The sequence below is a fragment of the Lathamus discolor genome, chromosome 21 (genome assembly GCF_037157495.1).
Source record: "Lathamus discolor isolate bLatDis1 chromosome 21, bLatDis1.hap1, whole genome shotgun sequence".
Classification (NCBI taxonomy): Eukaryota; Metazoa; Chordata; class Aves; order Psittaciformes; family Psittacidae; genus Lathamus; species Lathamus discolor.
The window spans coordinates 229,561-243,290 of record NC_088904.1 but is presented as its reverse complement, the minus strand read 5'-3'; the positions used below and the strand labels follow the sequence as shown (position 1 = coordinate 243,290).

The 13,730-nt window shown below is 57.4% G+C and overlaps 2 protein-coding genes across 9 annotated transcripts; both read left to right on the top strand.

The window, feature by feature from the left end:
- The first annotated feature begins 4,239 nt into the window (after positions 1-4,239).
- Positions 4,240-10,941, top strand: MATK (megakaryocyte-associated tyrosine kinase). Of its 8 annotated transcripts, none has more exons than XM_065699746.1 (14): positions 4,241-4,512; positions 5,528-5,592; positions 7,022-7,078; positions 7,299-7,412; positions 7,514-7,629; positions 7,860-8,079; positions 8,761-8,854; positions 8,945-9,010; positions 9,169-9,268; positions 9,356-9,440; positions 9,598-9,671; positions 9,780-9,975; positions 10,257-10,382; positions 10,502-10,941. In XM_065699746.1, exons 3-14 carry the CDS (start codon positions 7,070-7,072, stop codon positions 10,682-10,684), a joined length of 1,383 nt encoding a protein of 460 aa, XP_065555818.1. In that variant the 5' UTR covers positions 4,241-4,512; positions 5,528-5,592; positions 7,022-7,069; the 3' UTR covers positions 10,685-10,941. The 8 variants fall into 8 exon arrangements, with proteins under 8 accessions (XP_065555821.1, XP_065555819.1, XP_065555820.1 ...); XM_065699744.1 differs by having other exon boundaries at positions 5,300-5,592; XM_065699745.1 differs by having other exon boundaries at positions 5,297-5,592.
- A 92-nt stretch (positions 10,942-11,033) lies between these two features.
- On the top strand, positions 11,034-13,005 carry LOC136024428 (complexin-3-like). Its single transcript, XM_065699751.1, has 3 exons — positions 11,034-11,600; positions 12,230-12,317; positions 12,584-13,005. Exons 1-3 carry the CDS (start codon positions 11,446-11,448, stop codon positions 12,800-12,802), a joined length of 462 nt encoding a protein of 153 aa, XP_065555823.1. The 5' UTR covers positions 11,034-11,445; the 3' UTR covers positions 12,803-13,005.
- The last annotated feature ends 725 nt before the right edge of the window (positions 13,006-13,730 follow it).

Below are 13,730 nucleotides of genomic sequence, written 5' to 3'. Positions count from 1 at the left end.
TTTGACATTAACACTATTCTGCGATAACACCATGGGACAAAACAGCATGTTCAATGTGTGACATACTTGTGAGCTTGCAAGTAAACCCCGTGTGCTGGTCGATGGCCAAAAAATTGGCATACCGCTGCATTCAAATGTGTGGTTTTATTATGTCATTTGCAGCCAACTCATAATTTGAGTTTTATTGAGTTCTGTCACAGAAGAACAGTGAGATCTCACCTGAACATGCAATATAGCAGCAAAACCATACACGTGACTACGTGTTCCTTGCCATTCCCTTGCACACGTGCATGGAAATAGTCTGTACGAAGTACCAATCCCAGTGGAACATGTGGAAAATCACACAATGAAAATGCAAGTATCTTTACGTGTCTTGATGGAGCCTTTGGCAAGGCCTTGTGTAATAATTTCCCAGCACTGTTGCACTGATGGTACCTGGTTTATCTGCCCAGAAACCAGTTTCAGAAACCCCTCCACTAGTCCTGTTCCACGGGGCCATAACACGTAGGATCCTCATCTTCTGTATCTTCACCAGCGATGGCCCAGCCTCTGCCATAGTCCAGAGGGCAGCATCAAAGAAAACCCAGTGGTCAGCATCCTTAAATGAAGCATCCATTGAGAAGGTTAATGATTAAGAGAGATGTTAAAAACATTCCCATTTCCTTTCTTGATTTCCTTTCTTTCAGTGCCAGATGGGGAATCCTCACACGCAAAACTCCAACCCTGACAGGTCTGGAAATATCCTTAAGGCCTCGTAAAGCATTAAAGATGTTTGTGCATCTGTTATTTGCTCGTGCTGCTATGTACGCCAGCCACAATATCACATTTTGTCATGCACATCAATGGCAGCTTTGTTTTACTGTGAAGTTTGTATTTAACTTGCATCGTTCAGGCTTTAATTAAGAAATCCCATTCCCAGGACTAAGATGGGTCTCAGAGCTCCAAAAAGTCAATGGGCACAAGAAAATATCCTGAACAGGGAAAAAAGCTCTCTGCAAACAGGGTGATGCTGGCAGCCATTTCCCACCATCATCTTACACAGCAGGAACAGGAGCAGTGTGAAGGGAGTTACTATTAGTCCATAGCTTCTCCCTGCCATGGGGGTTAAGCCCAGGTTGTGTGATGGATAATAAACTCCTGGGCTCGTCAGTCTCTGCAGCGTGCTCCATTCCGCTGGGCCTGTCCCAGTTTTTGTCCTGAAGCAGTGTAGCTGTATTTGTGTAACGATGCAGATGGGGCTGTGGGCTCAGGAGTTGGTGTTCAGCAGTGCTGAGCTACAGGACTGCGACCTGTGCTTGCAGTGGGCTTTCCCCTTGGCTGGAGTGTGAGCAGGAAGCTCTGGAGCTGGTGTGGCTGGTAAAGGTGTTGTAGTGTGAGTTCATAGCCTCAGTTCTTGGGCCATGATGTGGGTGGTTCTGCAGCATCAGATAAATGCGCTGATCCTGCTTTCCTATGGGAGCTGCCTCGTGCAGTGCCAAGGCTGTGGGGGCAAGAGTGGTGGCAAGCGGAGTCTGAACGGAAACGTGACTGTTGTGTAGAGTGTCTTTAAGTGAAGGGTGTGTGTGGGACGTGGCTGGTACCTGGTGCTGCCATGAGCTCATGTGAACTGTGGTCTGTGAGCCTCATTAACCACAGAGCCAGGGAATGGGTTGAGCTGGAAGGGGCCTTAAAGCTCATCCAGTTCCCTGCCCCTGCCATGGTTCAGCTGGACGCAAACGCACCTCCCGGGACGCTGCAGGCTCGCAAGGAGGGATCCCTGCAGCACCCTGGGCAGCACAGGCCGCGGGAGACTTTGGGACACGCTCCCCAGCATGGATCGCAGGGAGCAGCTTGTTTGGATGAGGCCTCCTCAACCGCTTGGCGGCTGCAGGCTCCGGTACAGCCCCTCCGGTGATTACTGCCCTACCCTCGAGTCGCTTCCGCCGCTGCCCAGCAGCTCCCCTCACACCGCGCTGCCCCCCGGCCCCAGCTCCGCCCGGGCCTCACGGGGCTCACCTAAAATGGCGGCCGCGAGCGCTCAGGTGCCAGGGGCGGGGCTTGATCGGGGGCGGTGTCCGATCGGGGGCGGGGCCTGCTGAGGCCGGGCTGTTCCCGCCCTGCTCTCTCCGCCCCTTCCAGGCCGGCAAGATGGCGGCCATGCGAGTCCGGCGGTGTGAGTGCTGCCGGAGACCGCTTGGCCCTGTGCTGGCCCCGGGAGTGGCTGCTCCGCCCTGGGTGTCCTCAGTGGGACAGATCCCGGTCTGTGCCGCACTCCTGGGTTGTGTTTGCCCAGGGGCGAGACCTTCCACTTGTCCCTGTTGAGCTCAGAATCCCAGAACCCCAGACGGTTTGGGGTGAAGGGACCTTAAAGCTCCTCCAGCTCCAACCCCTGCCACAGGCAGGGACCCCTTCCACTGGAGCAGCTTGCTCCAAGCCCCTGTGTCCAACCTGGCCTTGAGCACTGCCAGGGATGGGGCAGCCACAGCTTCTCTGGGCACCCTGTGCCAGCGCCTCAGCACCCTCACAGGGAAGAGCTTCTGCCTAAGAGCTCATCTCAGTCTCCCCTCAGGCAGGTTCAAGCCATTCTCCTTGGCCTGTCCCTGCAGGCCCTTGTCCCAAGCCCCTCTCCAGGTTTCCTGCAGCCCCTTTAGGCATTGAAGACTGTGACAAGGCTGAGAAGGCTCAGGGGAGACGATAGCAGTTCTTTGCTAGATGAGCGTTGTTTCTCATGAGCTTTAAAATGAAGTCATATCCATTATAGTGACAAACACTGCCTTGCCTCCACATGGAATGAGCCATGTTCTAGTTAAATTTCTATGTGGGGGTTCAGTTGCATCTTTCTTTGTACCTTTAATGGACCTCGTGTTTCAGACAGTAGTCTGAAATAGCATTTTAATGGTTGCTGTGAGCTTTTCAAATAGCTGCTGTGCATTACTCAATGGGCTGGCAAAATCTCACCGAGGAGCGCATCTTGTGAAGGCAAGATCCAGGCACAGCCTTTATTCTGGTGCGGGAGGCGGGGAGATGAGCTCTACTCTTACATTCGCCCATGGAAGTGCAGTGGGGGAGTGACGGAAAAGTGCCAGTAAATAACAGAAGTGTCCATGGAGACTCCCAAAGCCTTCGTCCAAAGGATGGAGGTGATTGATTGATGTGTTCTGCTCTTCTGCATGCTTCGGCGGGAGACTTTCTGCTGCGATTACCGCAGTTAAGCAGATTATCAGCTGTAAAATCCTGCAGGCACTCGGGGGTCTCACATCTTTAATATTTGCGGGGAGAAGCTCGGAGCTGAGCTCCCCATTCGCTTGCATTCATCCCTTGGAAGCTCTGCTTATGATCAAGTGCAGGTCAAAGGTTGGTGTGGGGAGGTTGGCTGGGGAGGGCAGCGCGCCTCTGGGGTTCCTGGGAAAGCAGCAGAGATTGGCTATTTGTAGAGAGTAAAATCCATCACCGAGGCTGAGGGGTTCCTGGTGCTTTTACCGGCCTCTGAGAACTCGGTCTTGAAACTGATCCCAAAGCGCTAAACCCCCCCCCCCCCCCGAGGCAGAGTCCCAGGGATAGGCAAATGCACAGAGAAGCAGCAAGGTGTGGTTAAAGGGGCAGCGTGTTTGTTTGCTTGTCACTTCTCACATGCCACTTTTGTCCTCCCCGCAGGCAGTGGGGCTTTGTGTAGGAAAGACTCTAAGCAGGGCATCAGGCCTGTGAAGTCCTGGCAGTGGCAGACAGCACATTCTTGAAGGCATCATGTTGGGAATGCTGTTGACAGGTCACAGCATCACCCGGGAGCAGCAGCTCCTGTTGGGAGCATTCCTCGGTTCTCAAAGTGTGTTCAGATGTTCAGGCTCCTCTGCGCTGCTGAGTTGCTCTGTTGAAATAATACTGACGGATAGCAACACTCCAGGAAGGAGAGACCTTTCTGCCTTCTCCTTCCTAAGGAAGGACTAATACTCATGAGAAGGCTGGAGCAGGTCTGCTCTGGGGACAGGCTGAGAGAGCTGGGCTGGTTCAGCTTGGAGAAGGCTCCAGGAAGAACTTAGAGCAGCTCCAGTGCCCAAAGGGGTTTTGAGGATCGACGTGTTAAAGATTAAGGCACTGACAGGATGGCCAGGTATGAGGAGGGGGAGACCAGCTCTGGCAGAGATAAGTGGGAGTCTTATCTGCTGGCCATGAGGAAGCTGTTCCCTGCATGTGATGCTGAGTTCTCTGGGCTGTGGTCACGTCTGTGACAACAACCGGATCTGGCAAAACCCAGAAGTACAGAACACATCCGTTTGTCACAGAGACTGCACAGGCACCGTGAGATCTGCCACTGAGCCCCAGGAGAGTGGCACAGGGGCCGTCAGGATGTGCTCTTGTGTTTGTGCTTAAGCCTGAACACACCTGGGGATCCTTACAAATGCAGAGGATAATGCACGGAATGCTCCTGGGCAAAGACATCCCAAGGATCCAATGACCAGACTCACTCAATGGGCTCGGAGAAGTTGTTTATTGATGGAAAAATATAACCAGGATCTGAAAAAAATACCTCGCCAGGTTAGTTTGGAGGAGTTTTCTTCTACCCTGCCTTTGCCATTGAATTGTCAGTATGTTTTGAAGGCTTAAACAACATTCTGTTAAAACCAAAGCTACGCACCTAAGAAAAATAAGACCCCTAGTGAGGAACGGTGTTTGCCTGAAACTGTCTTTTTTTTCCTTTCCACCTTTTTGCTTAGAATAATGGAAATGTTGAATGTGAGTGCAGAGCAGGTCTCCAGTTTTATGGCTGGGAGGACGAGCTGTGGAGGAAGCTGTCTTCTCCCCACCAGCTGCAGGGCTGGAGGATGTAGATAAGTCACTGCCATTACAGTGGTGTTCATTTAATGGTCTCTGCAGTTTCTGGCACAGGGTGCCCAGAGAAGCTGTGGCTGCCCCATCCCTGGCAGTGCTCAAGGCCAGGTTGGACACAGGGGCTTGGAGCAAGCTGCTCCCGTGGAAGGGGTCCCTGCCCGTGGCAGGGGTTGGAGCTGGAGGAGCTTTAAGGTCCCTTCCAGGCCAAACCATCTGGGATTCTGTGATTCCGTCAGCTGGGGTTTCATTCCCTGCAGAGCACAAGATGTGCTGTTTTCTTGGATCAGCCTCCCCCAGGTCAGTGCTGAGATGGGAGTAGACTTCAGGATCCTTCCCGTTCTCACCACATCCTCTCCTGAGTCTCAGCCTCCAAGAGCTGCACTGATGGTGGCAATCAAAGCAGTGAGAGCAGATCTCCCTCTTTGCATTACTTCTTTGTGAGCCCTGTGCAGCACTGCAGGATACAGGATCTGATGATCTCCGTCCCTAGCAGGGTGTGTACCTGTGCGCTCAAAGGGAAAAGCTGGTGTAAGTGTTGTCAAATAATGAGTCACCCGTGCTGGATGTTGGACGGCGGCGGCAGGCACTAGGACTGCTGGGACGCTGCATCTGCAGCCCTTACCAGAAGAGAAATCAGGAAATAACATAGGAGCTCTTTCTGGGAGCATGCCCTTGAAAACAGAGCTTTGGTGCTCCGTATGACAGCAAATTTACACTCCAGGAATCCAGGAATCCGGCTACAGGTGACATCGTTGTTCCCAAGCCCTGCATGGACATTGCTGGGAGGTAAGAGCGAGGGTCTGTGAGCAGGGGACATGTTTTCGCGGTTACTCTGCGCATGGAGAGGGCTCGATGTAGCGTTGTAGTGTGAAGAGCGTGGTGGTCAGTGGGCAAAGCAGGCAGGTGCCTCCTGCTTCTCAGCAGAAGCGCAGAATTTGCTGTTTGTCCAGGTGACCCTCAGTGTGTCCGGGTGTTTTTATGTCCTCCAGTTTGTGTTTCAAAGGTGCATGCAGTGCACCCAGCGCCAGCCTCAGTGCAGGGGTGCAGCTTGGCCTCTCTCCCATTGCTGTGCGTTGGGTCCTGGAAGCTCCTCGCTTGGGATACTGTCCTGGAGCAGCAGGAGGTGAAGTACCACCTATCAGAGCTGCTGTTGTCCTTCCTGGTGCAGCCAGCTTGTCCCTCCTCGTACCATGGGTACCACAGCAAGGGGTAGGGAGCAGACCCTGTCCTGAAGCCCGTGAGGTCCTCATCCAGGCTGGAATGTGACGAGATGCATCCAGTCACGTCAGCCATTGGCTGTGCCTTGCACCTCGAAGTCCACTAAGATAATGCGTGTGGCACAGCTGCAGGACAAGAGGATGGCTCCTGGAAGAGATAACAGTGCTGCCTGATAAAATGAACCTTGCCGCAGCTGCAGTTGTCCCTTTTTTGTTGTTGTTCTGGACAGGGACTGGATAAAGCCCCTAGATCCTCACGTCATGGAGACAGGCTGGGGTTTACCACCGGTGATATGGAGGAGTGACTGTTACTCACCCTCCAAAAGAGAAGTAAAGCACAGAGCATCATTGCTTCCCAAAGGAGCCGAGTGAGCCCCTCTGCCTCTCCTAGCCCAGCAGAGCCAGGGGGCTTCCCCCTCCTCTGCTGAGAAGTTTCCAAGAGGCCAAAGTGGGGTTTCTCAAGGGGTCCCAGCCCCACGTCGCCCTGCCTGGGCTCTCGTGTTCACTGAGCACCAAGAAAACCAGTCCTGGAATGAAACCACCTCTTCCCGTCCTCAGATATTTCTCTGCTCCGAAAGCTGATGCTTCCCTGGCTGTTTTATGTTCTTAGAAACATAGAGGGGCAGCAAGCTGCAGGACAGCTTCACACTATCTATCTTCACACATCATGGGGTGATGCCATCGTATGAGGAGGCACGGCAACCCAGGCAGGGCCACTGAGGACACAGGTTTCAATGGGTGGGCTGGCTCCCCTCCAGACCCTGTGCTGCCAAGGATTTGCCCACTGAGCCCCACCATCCACAATTTCACTTGTTCAAGGAGTTGGTGCATGAAACACTGAGCCTTTTTCTCCATCCTCTGGTGTGGGGCTGCCCCACAGGATGGACAAGGCTTGCAAGGACTGTGTTGGCCAGAGGAGGTGGTGGAGACAGCAGTGGCCTGGGACGGGCCAGCTCAGCCCCATCCCTCCACAGCCCCCTTTGGTTTCTTCTCTGCAGGTGGCAGCAGGAGAAGACAGGGAGTCCCTGATGTGCTGACGGCCAACCATGTCTGGGGTGAGCGGGGCTGCCGCAGGGATGCCAGCACTGCCCCTACCCTTGTCAGGGTGATGTGTTCCCCCCAGGACCACAGTGGGGTGGAGGAGGGCTCATGCCCAGTGCCCCTTATCCCCAGCCAGGGCTGCAGATGGTCCTTGGGGCTGGCTCTAATGACTGTGGGAGGTGGAGGGGGTACAGCTCTCATTGTCACTTGCTGATGCTGCCTTCTCCCTTCCAGAAGCATTGGCCCCCTGGGACACAGTGCGTCACCAAGCATGACCACACCAAGCCCAAGCCCCAGGAGCTGGCCTTCCACAAGGGTGATGTGGTCACCATCATTGAAGCCGTGGAGGTAAGCCCAGTGGGTGCCCCAGGAACATGGAGGCGATGGGACCCATCATCCTACTGGGATCACCTTTTCCTTCCCTTGCGCTGAGACCCTCTTGCCCTCAGGGCAAAGGCTGGTACCGCGCCAGACACAACGAAACGGGGCAGGAGGGGCTGATGGCGGCCAGTGCGCTGCGGCAACGTGGCCCCATCCGCGCCGACCCCAAGCTCAGCCTCATGCCGTGAGTACAGCTGGGGGACGGAGCAGCCTGTAGCTATGCCCTGGCAATGGAGAGATTCGCTGGGGCTTAGAGACCCCGGTTGTGCCCAGCCAGCTGGGATGGGCCTCATGGGAAGGGGCTTTATGCAATGGCATCTCCATAGCTTTACTGGGGGCTCTGCTTTCCCCGTCTCGCTGCTGGTGTGGGGGAAGCCCCCCAGCACAGCCAGTGTCATGGTGTCCTCTCCCCAGTTGGTTCCATGGGAAGATCTCAGGGGTAGAGGCAGTGCAGGAGCTGCAGCCCCCTGAGGATGGGCTGTTCCTGGTGCGCAATTCTGTGCGGCACCCGGGGGACTACGTGCTGTGCGTGAGCTTCGGCAGGGAGGTGATCCACTACCACGTGGTGCACGAGGAGAACACGCTCAGCATCGACAGCCAGCAGTACTTCTCCAACCTCATTGACATGATCGAGGTGAGACCCCCTTCGCTAGGCAGGGAGCTCCACCAGCACCAAACCTCATGGGGTCACACACAGTGGTGGCAGGTCCCTGTCCTTCTCTCCCTCATGTGGGTTCTCCCCATCCCGGCTCATTCTGTGCTTCACTCAGCAGCAGGGCTTAGGGCATGTTGGAAAACAAAGATCCTGGCAGCCTCTGGACAGGGCCTGAACCCCAGTGAGGTGTTTTGCCACATCTCTGTCCCCTCCAAGCCCCCTTCCTCCTGCTGCTGCCCATCTCCTCACCAGAGCTTTGCATTCTCATATGCTTTCCTCATTTAGACACAACTTCTGCTTTCAGGTAGGTTCTTCCCCCTTTCAGCTCCTCTGGCCCCACTCTGTAACCGCAGCTGCCATCGCTTCCGCTCCTTATCACCTCTGCAAACCACCCTCCACTGCCAGGGTTTTAACCCATCAGCTGCTGTCTGGCTCACCGGCAGCACCCTGGAGCACCCTGAGTCCATCATGGTGTTGCCTGGCTATATCCAGTGGGAGCAGGGCTGAGATGTGGGCTGCAAATTGCAGTGCCAGGGGAAATGTGGCCCCTTGTGGGTGGCAGTGATGGGGGGGACCCATGGAGCATCCCCCACTCCACACCCCAAGCTTGGGGTAAGAGATGGCATCACTGCATTGCTTCCATCATCCACCCCTCGGCAGTACTACATGAAGGAGCAGGGAGCCATCTGCACCAAGCTGGTGAAGCCCAAGCCAAAAAGTGGGATGAAGTCAGCTGAGGAGGAGTTGGCCAAAGGTAGGGGATGAGGCAGAGGGTTGTGGTCTGGGTTTTGGGGGCAAGGCAGCATGGTGGGCCCTGCTAACCTGCCCTTGTGCCCATGCCCAGCTGGCTGGTTGCTGAACCTGCAGCATCTCACGCTGGGAGACCGCATCGGGCAAGGCGAGTTTGGAGGTAGGTGAGACGATGGGGTTGGAGCTTCCCTGACCCCAGGCTTCCCCAAATGGCACCCCCCTAATGTCCTCACCCCATCCCCATGGCACAGGGGGCTCAGCCTGGGATGAGGGGAGTCAGGTGTGGGGCTGAGCCTGACCCCCCTCATCCCCTCCCAGATGTGCTGCAGGGCGAGTACATGGGGCAGAAGGTGGCTGTGAAGAACATCAAGTGCGATGTGACCGCCCAGGCCTTCCTCACTGAAACTGCTGCCATGACGTGGGTCCCCCGGGGGTACCGCCTTGCCCTGCCTCGTGTCCCAGGGACAAGCAGGCACCCCCTTGACCCAGATCCCTTCTACTTCAGGAAGGTCCGGCACAAAAACCTGGTGTGTTTGCTTGGTGTCATCCTGCACAACGGCCTCTACATTGTGATGGAATTCATGAGCAAGGTGGGAGCCCCCAGCTGGTCCTCAGCCAGCAGGACCCGTTGCCACTCAGATCTGGGAACAAAATCCAGCTGAGTTGGATGGATGCTGGGCACTGCAGAGGCAAGCCTCTGGGCAGCCCCATCAGGTTGGTCCTGACATGTTTATCCTCCTCTGTCAGGGCAACCTGGTGAACTTCTTGCGCACACGGGGCCGGGCGCTTGTCCCAACTGAGCAGCTCCTTCTCTTTGCTCTGTAAGTCCATGTCCCTCCCTTAGGACTGGGAACTGATGCTCTGCATCCCCCCGGGCATCCCAGGCATCATGTGGTGACACTGTGCTCTGCCTCCTCTGGCTACCACAGGGACGTGGCTCAGGGCATGGACTACCTGGAGTCCAAGAAGCTGGTGCACAGGGACCTGGCTGCTCGCAACATCCTCATCTCTGAGGAGAACGTGGCCAAAGTGAGCGATTTCGGCTTGGCCAGGGTCAATCCTAAGGGTGCAGATGCCACTTTGCTTCCCATCAAGTGGACGGCCCCAGAGGCCCTGAAACACAATGTGAGTGGTGGTGGGAAGGCGTGAAGGGCACGGGGGGGGTCCTCCCAAAGCAGCTCTGGGGTCCCTCTGCTCATCCTTGTCCTGCAGTGGCTTCTGGCACATTCAGCCCTGCACCTCCCAAAATATGGGCTCTGTCCTGACCAGCCCTTGCCCTGGGGCGTAGCAGGAATTGGGACAGCTCCACAGGGATGTGGCAGGATCATCCCCGGGGCTGTGCAGGTGGTGGGAAGGGGAAGTTGGGGATGGCAGGGGGCAGCCTCTGGCTCCTGTTTTGCCCTCAGGGAGGTCAGCTTCAGCCTCCCCTCCTCCTGCTGCTGCAGAAATTCTCCTCCAAGTCAGACGTGTGGAGCTATGGAATCCTCCTGTGGGAAACCTTCTCTTTCGGCCGCACGCCCTACCCCAAGCTGGTGAGTGCTGTGCCAGGGGATGAGTGCTGCAGGTCAATGGGATGGGGACATCCCAGTGTCCTCTGCCTGGGGCAAGGGGCAGGGCAGGGGAGTCTCAGCTGCATTCTCCACCCTGCCAGAGCCTGAAGGAGGTGACGGAGCTGCTGGAGCAGGGGTACCGCATGGAGCCCCCCGAGGGCTGCCCCCACACTGTCTATGCCCTGATGAAGAGCTGCTGGGCGCTGGAGCCGGGCAAGAGGCCGTCCTTCAAGAAACTCACTGAGAAGCTGCAGAAGGAGCTGAAGCACCTGAGGGATGTTTAACCCCTGTCTCCTCCAAGGACCCGTGGCCAAGAAGCCTCTTGGACCCACCAGGGTTGGGACAGTCATCCCAGCATACATCCCATGGGGTGTGGGGTCCCTTCGAGCTGCTCATCGCAGTGACAGGGACAGGACGAAACATCTCCACTCATGGGAGGATGGAGTCTGAACCCTGAGGCAGCCCCACTCCAGCCACCGCCTGCAGCAGCTGAACCACACGGATTTGGGCTTTTTTGATTAAACCAAAGGAATTAATTCAACAGCGTCTTTCAGCCCCTAGGCTCAAATTAGGCCAGACCTTCTCCTGGGGCCTGGCAAAGGCTTGGGGGATCCTCTTGCATTTCTTCTGCACCAGCTCCTTGCACCAGCCCTCCCTGTGCTGGTGTGGGCAACTGTGGGCTCCCAGCACAGGGCTCCATGGTGCACAGTGAGGAGGAAGAGGAGGAGGAAGGAGGACCTGGGGTGCTGCCTTGCATTGGGGCCCATGCGATGGGAGGTCTCCTGGCTGGATGCAGGGTGCGCTGGGGCTCCCATCTCCCCAGCACCCTTATGGGGCAGCATCCCAGCATGTCCCCAAGCACACTTGGGTGCAGCGAGCAACACCTGAAGACGTTTCCACACCAATGCCTGTGGCTTCCCCTCCTAATGCCTTAATCCGCCCCTGATCTGCAGTGCCCCTGGGGCTGGTCCTGCTGACCTTGCAGGCACTGGCCCGGGCTGGGACCAGCGGCACTGTGGGGCACAGGTGGCCACAGCCAGCACTCATGGCCTCCTTCTTCACAGCTGCGCTGAAGAACTTCAAGGGGGGCGAGGAGGAGCCCCCCAAGGGCCCCCCCAAGGATGCTAAGGAGGCTGCACTGACCAGCGCCATGAACCGTGAGGAGTTTGAGGAGTACCAGCGGCAGCTGCTGGAGGAGAAGTGAGGCTTTGGTGGGGCTGGGGGTCAATGGGGTCCCCCATGCACAGAGACTGGGGTCCCATCTGCAACATGGGCTGTCCCAGGGCAGCACAGGAACAGGGAAGCAGCCGGGGCAAAGGACAGGAGCAGAGCACAGGAGATCCCTGTGGGTGCTGGGGCTGGGTCAGGGGTTTGCACTGTAGGTCACAAGGGTCATCCATGGGTGCCAGTGCCTCAATGTGGTGGGTGCCTGGTGCCAGCCCAGCACCCGTGGAGCTGAGGGACAAGAGGGGCCAGTATGGGATTGCGTTAAGATCCTTGAGTCTGGGTGCTGTGGGGACCCAGTGACACAGCATCCGGGAGCTAAGCAAGCCCCTCCAATGGGCACCTTCACTGAGCATCTCCACTGGGGCTGGAGGGGCAGGATGTGGCCCCTGCCCTCTGTACCCCATTACAACCCTCCTGTGGATTGTGGCATCTCCTTCTTCATCCACCCCAACGAGGAAGGAGAAGCTTAAAGGTGAAAGCTTGAAGATAAAATGTTGCAAGGGTTGGAAATGGTTGTTCTGTGCTGCTGGGGGACCAGGGCGATGCCGGGGAGGGTGGTTCCGGTGGGGTGGGAAGTGACAACGTGGCGCCTGCCGCTGCAGGATTGAGCGGGACAAGGCCTTTGCACAGAGGAAGGCGGGGAGAGCCGCTGTCCGGATGCACCTGCGGGACAAGTACCGCCTGGCCCAGGTAAGGACCAGCCCGTGGAGGGACCTCGAGGTCTGCCCATGGAGCCTCCGGGACAGCCCCAGGCCGGGCGCCTGCCCAGGGAGGTGATTCCTGAAGAGGGCAGCAAACGGCTGCGTGTGTCCACCCCGTGGTGCGCTGTGGAACCGGACAGTCCCGGGGTCCCCAGCATTCCCAATGCCCTCCCTCAGGGGACGGGTTCCCCCACACCTCGCGGCCCGGGCGCTGGTGGCCAGGTCTACCCGCACCCAGCCCCGTGCCCTGCACAGGACGAGCGGGACGATGCTCAGCTGCACGTGGCCGGCGGTACAGTGGAGCTGCCGCAGGAGCTGGCCCCCATGGTGCACGGTGAGGAGGAGGAGGAGGAGGACGGCAGCGCCGGGGCCTTCGCCTTCCTGAGCAAGCTGCGGGACTTGGACCTGCCGGGGCTGCGGGACCGCGCTCTGGGCGGCGTGGGTGAGGTGAAGGAGAAGTGTGCCCTGATGTGATGTTGCTGCCCACCCCAGCAGTGCTGGGCCGATGGGATGTGCGGGTTGTGGGTGCCATTACCCGGGGTGAGCATCCCAGTACCTGCAGTGGAGGGCAGTTTCCTCCGCAAACCCATTCCCTATTGCTTTTCTGGGTTGCTGGGATGCAGAATGTCTGGGTCCTCGTCAGCCCTTCCCTGTGGTGCTCCTGGTCTGAGCCCCAGGATGGGGGCGGGGGGGGGGGGGTGTCTGATGCTCTGTGGCCCCCAGGAACCAGCACTGTTTGTGGCTTCCCCATCCCTGGCAGTGCTCAAGGCCAGGTTGGACATAGGGGCTTGGAGCAAGCTGCTCCAGTGGAAGGGGTCCCTGCCCGCGGCAGTGGTTGGAACAGGAGGGGCCTTCAATCCAAATCAGGCTGGGATTCTGTGATGATCTGGCTCAATAAAGGCAGTGTTTGCTGGCACCACTCTGCTCTTCCTGCCGTACCCTTATCCACACAAACCCTGTCCCGGGCTGGCGGTTATGTGTGGATTCAGTGACACCACTACAGCAGAGCTGCCCCCCATGCCCCAGAGCCAGCAACCAGCCCGTTACATTTGGCCCCAGATCTCTCCCACCCTTCAACAGCAGCCCCCAGGCAATGGAGCCAGTGGGACCGGATGCCCCCGCACCCTGGGGCACCCCGGGACACCCCTTGAGGGGCAGCACCAATGAGGGGAGGATGATGGCAGCATTTATCCCCCCTTGAAAATCCCCCTACCAGTGCAGGCAGCAATGTGGTCACTTTGGCCGGGTCCCTTTGGCCGGGTCCCTTTGGCCATGGTTCCCCTCTGCCTCCCACCTCTCTGGGGACCTGCTCCCTGCTCGCAGGCGCTGCAGCAGCGCTGGCTCACCCGCCACGGGGCCGGAAGGCTGCGGGCTGCTGGGATCACTTAATACCTGCCTATTT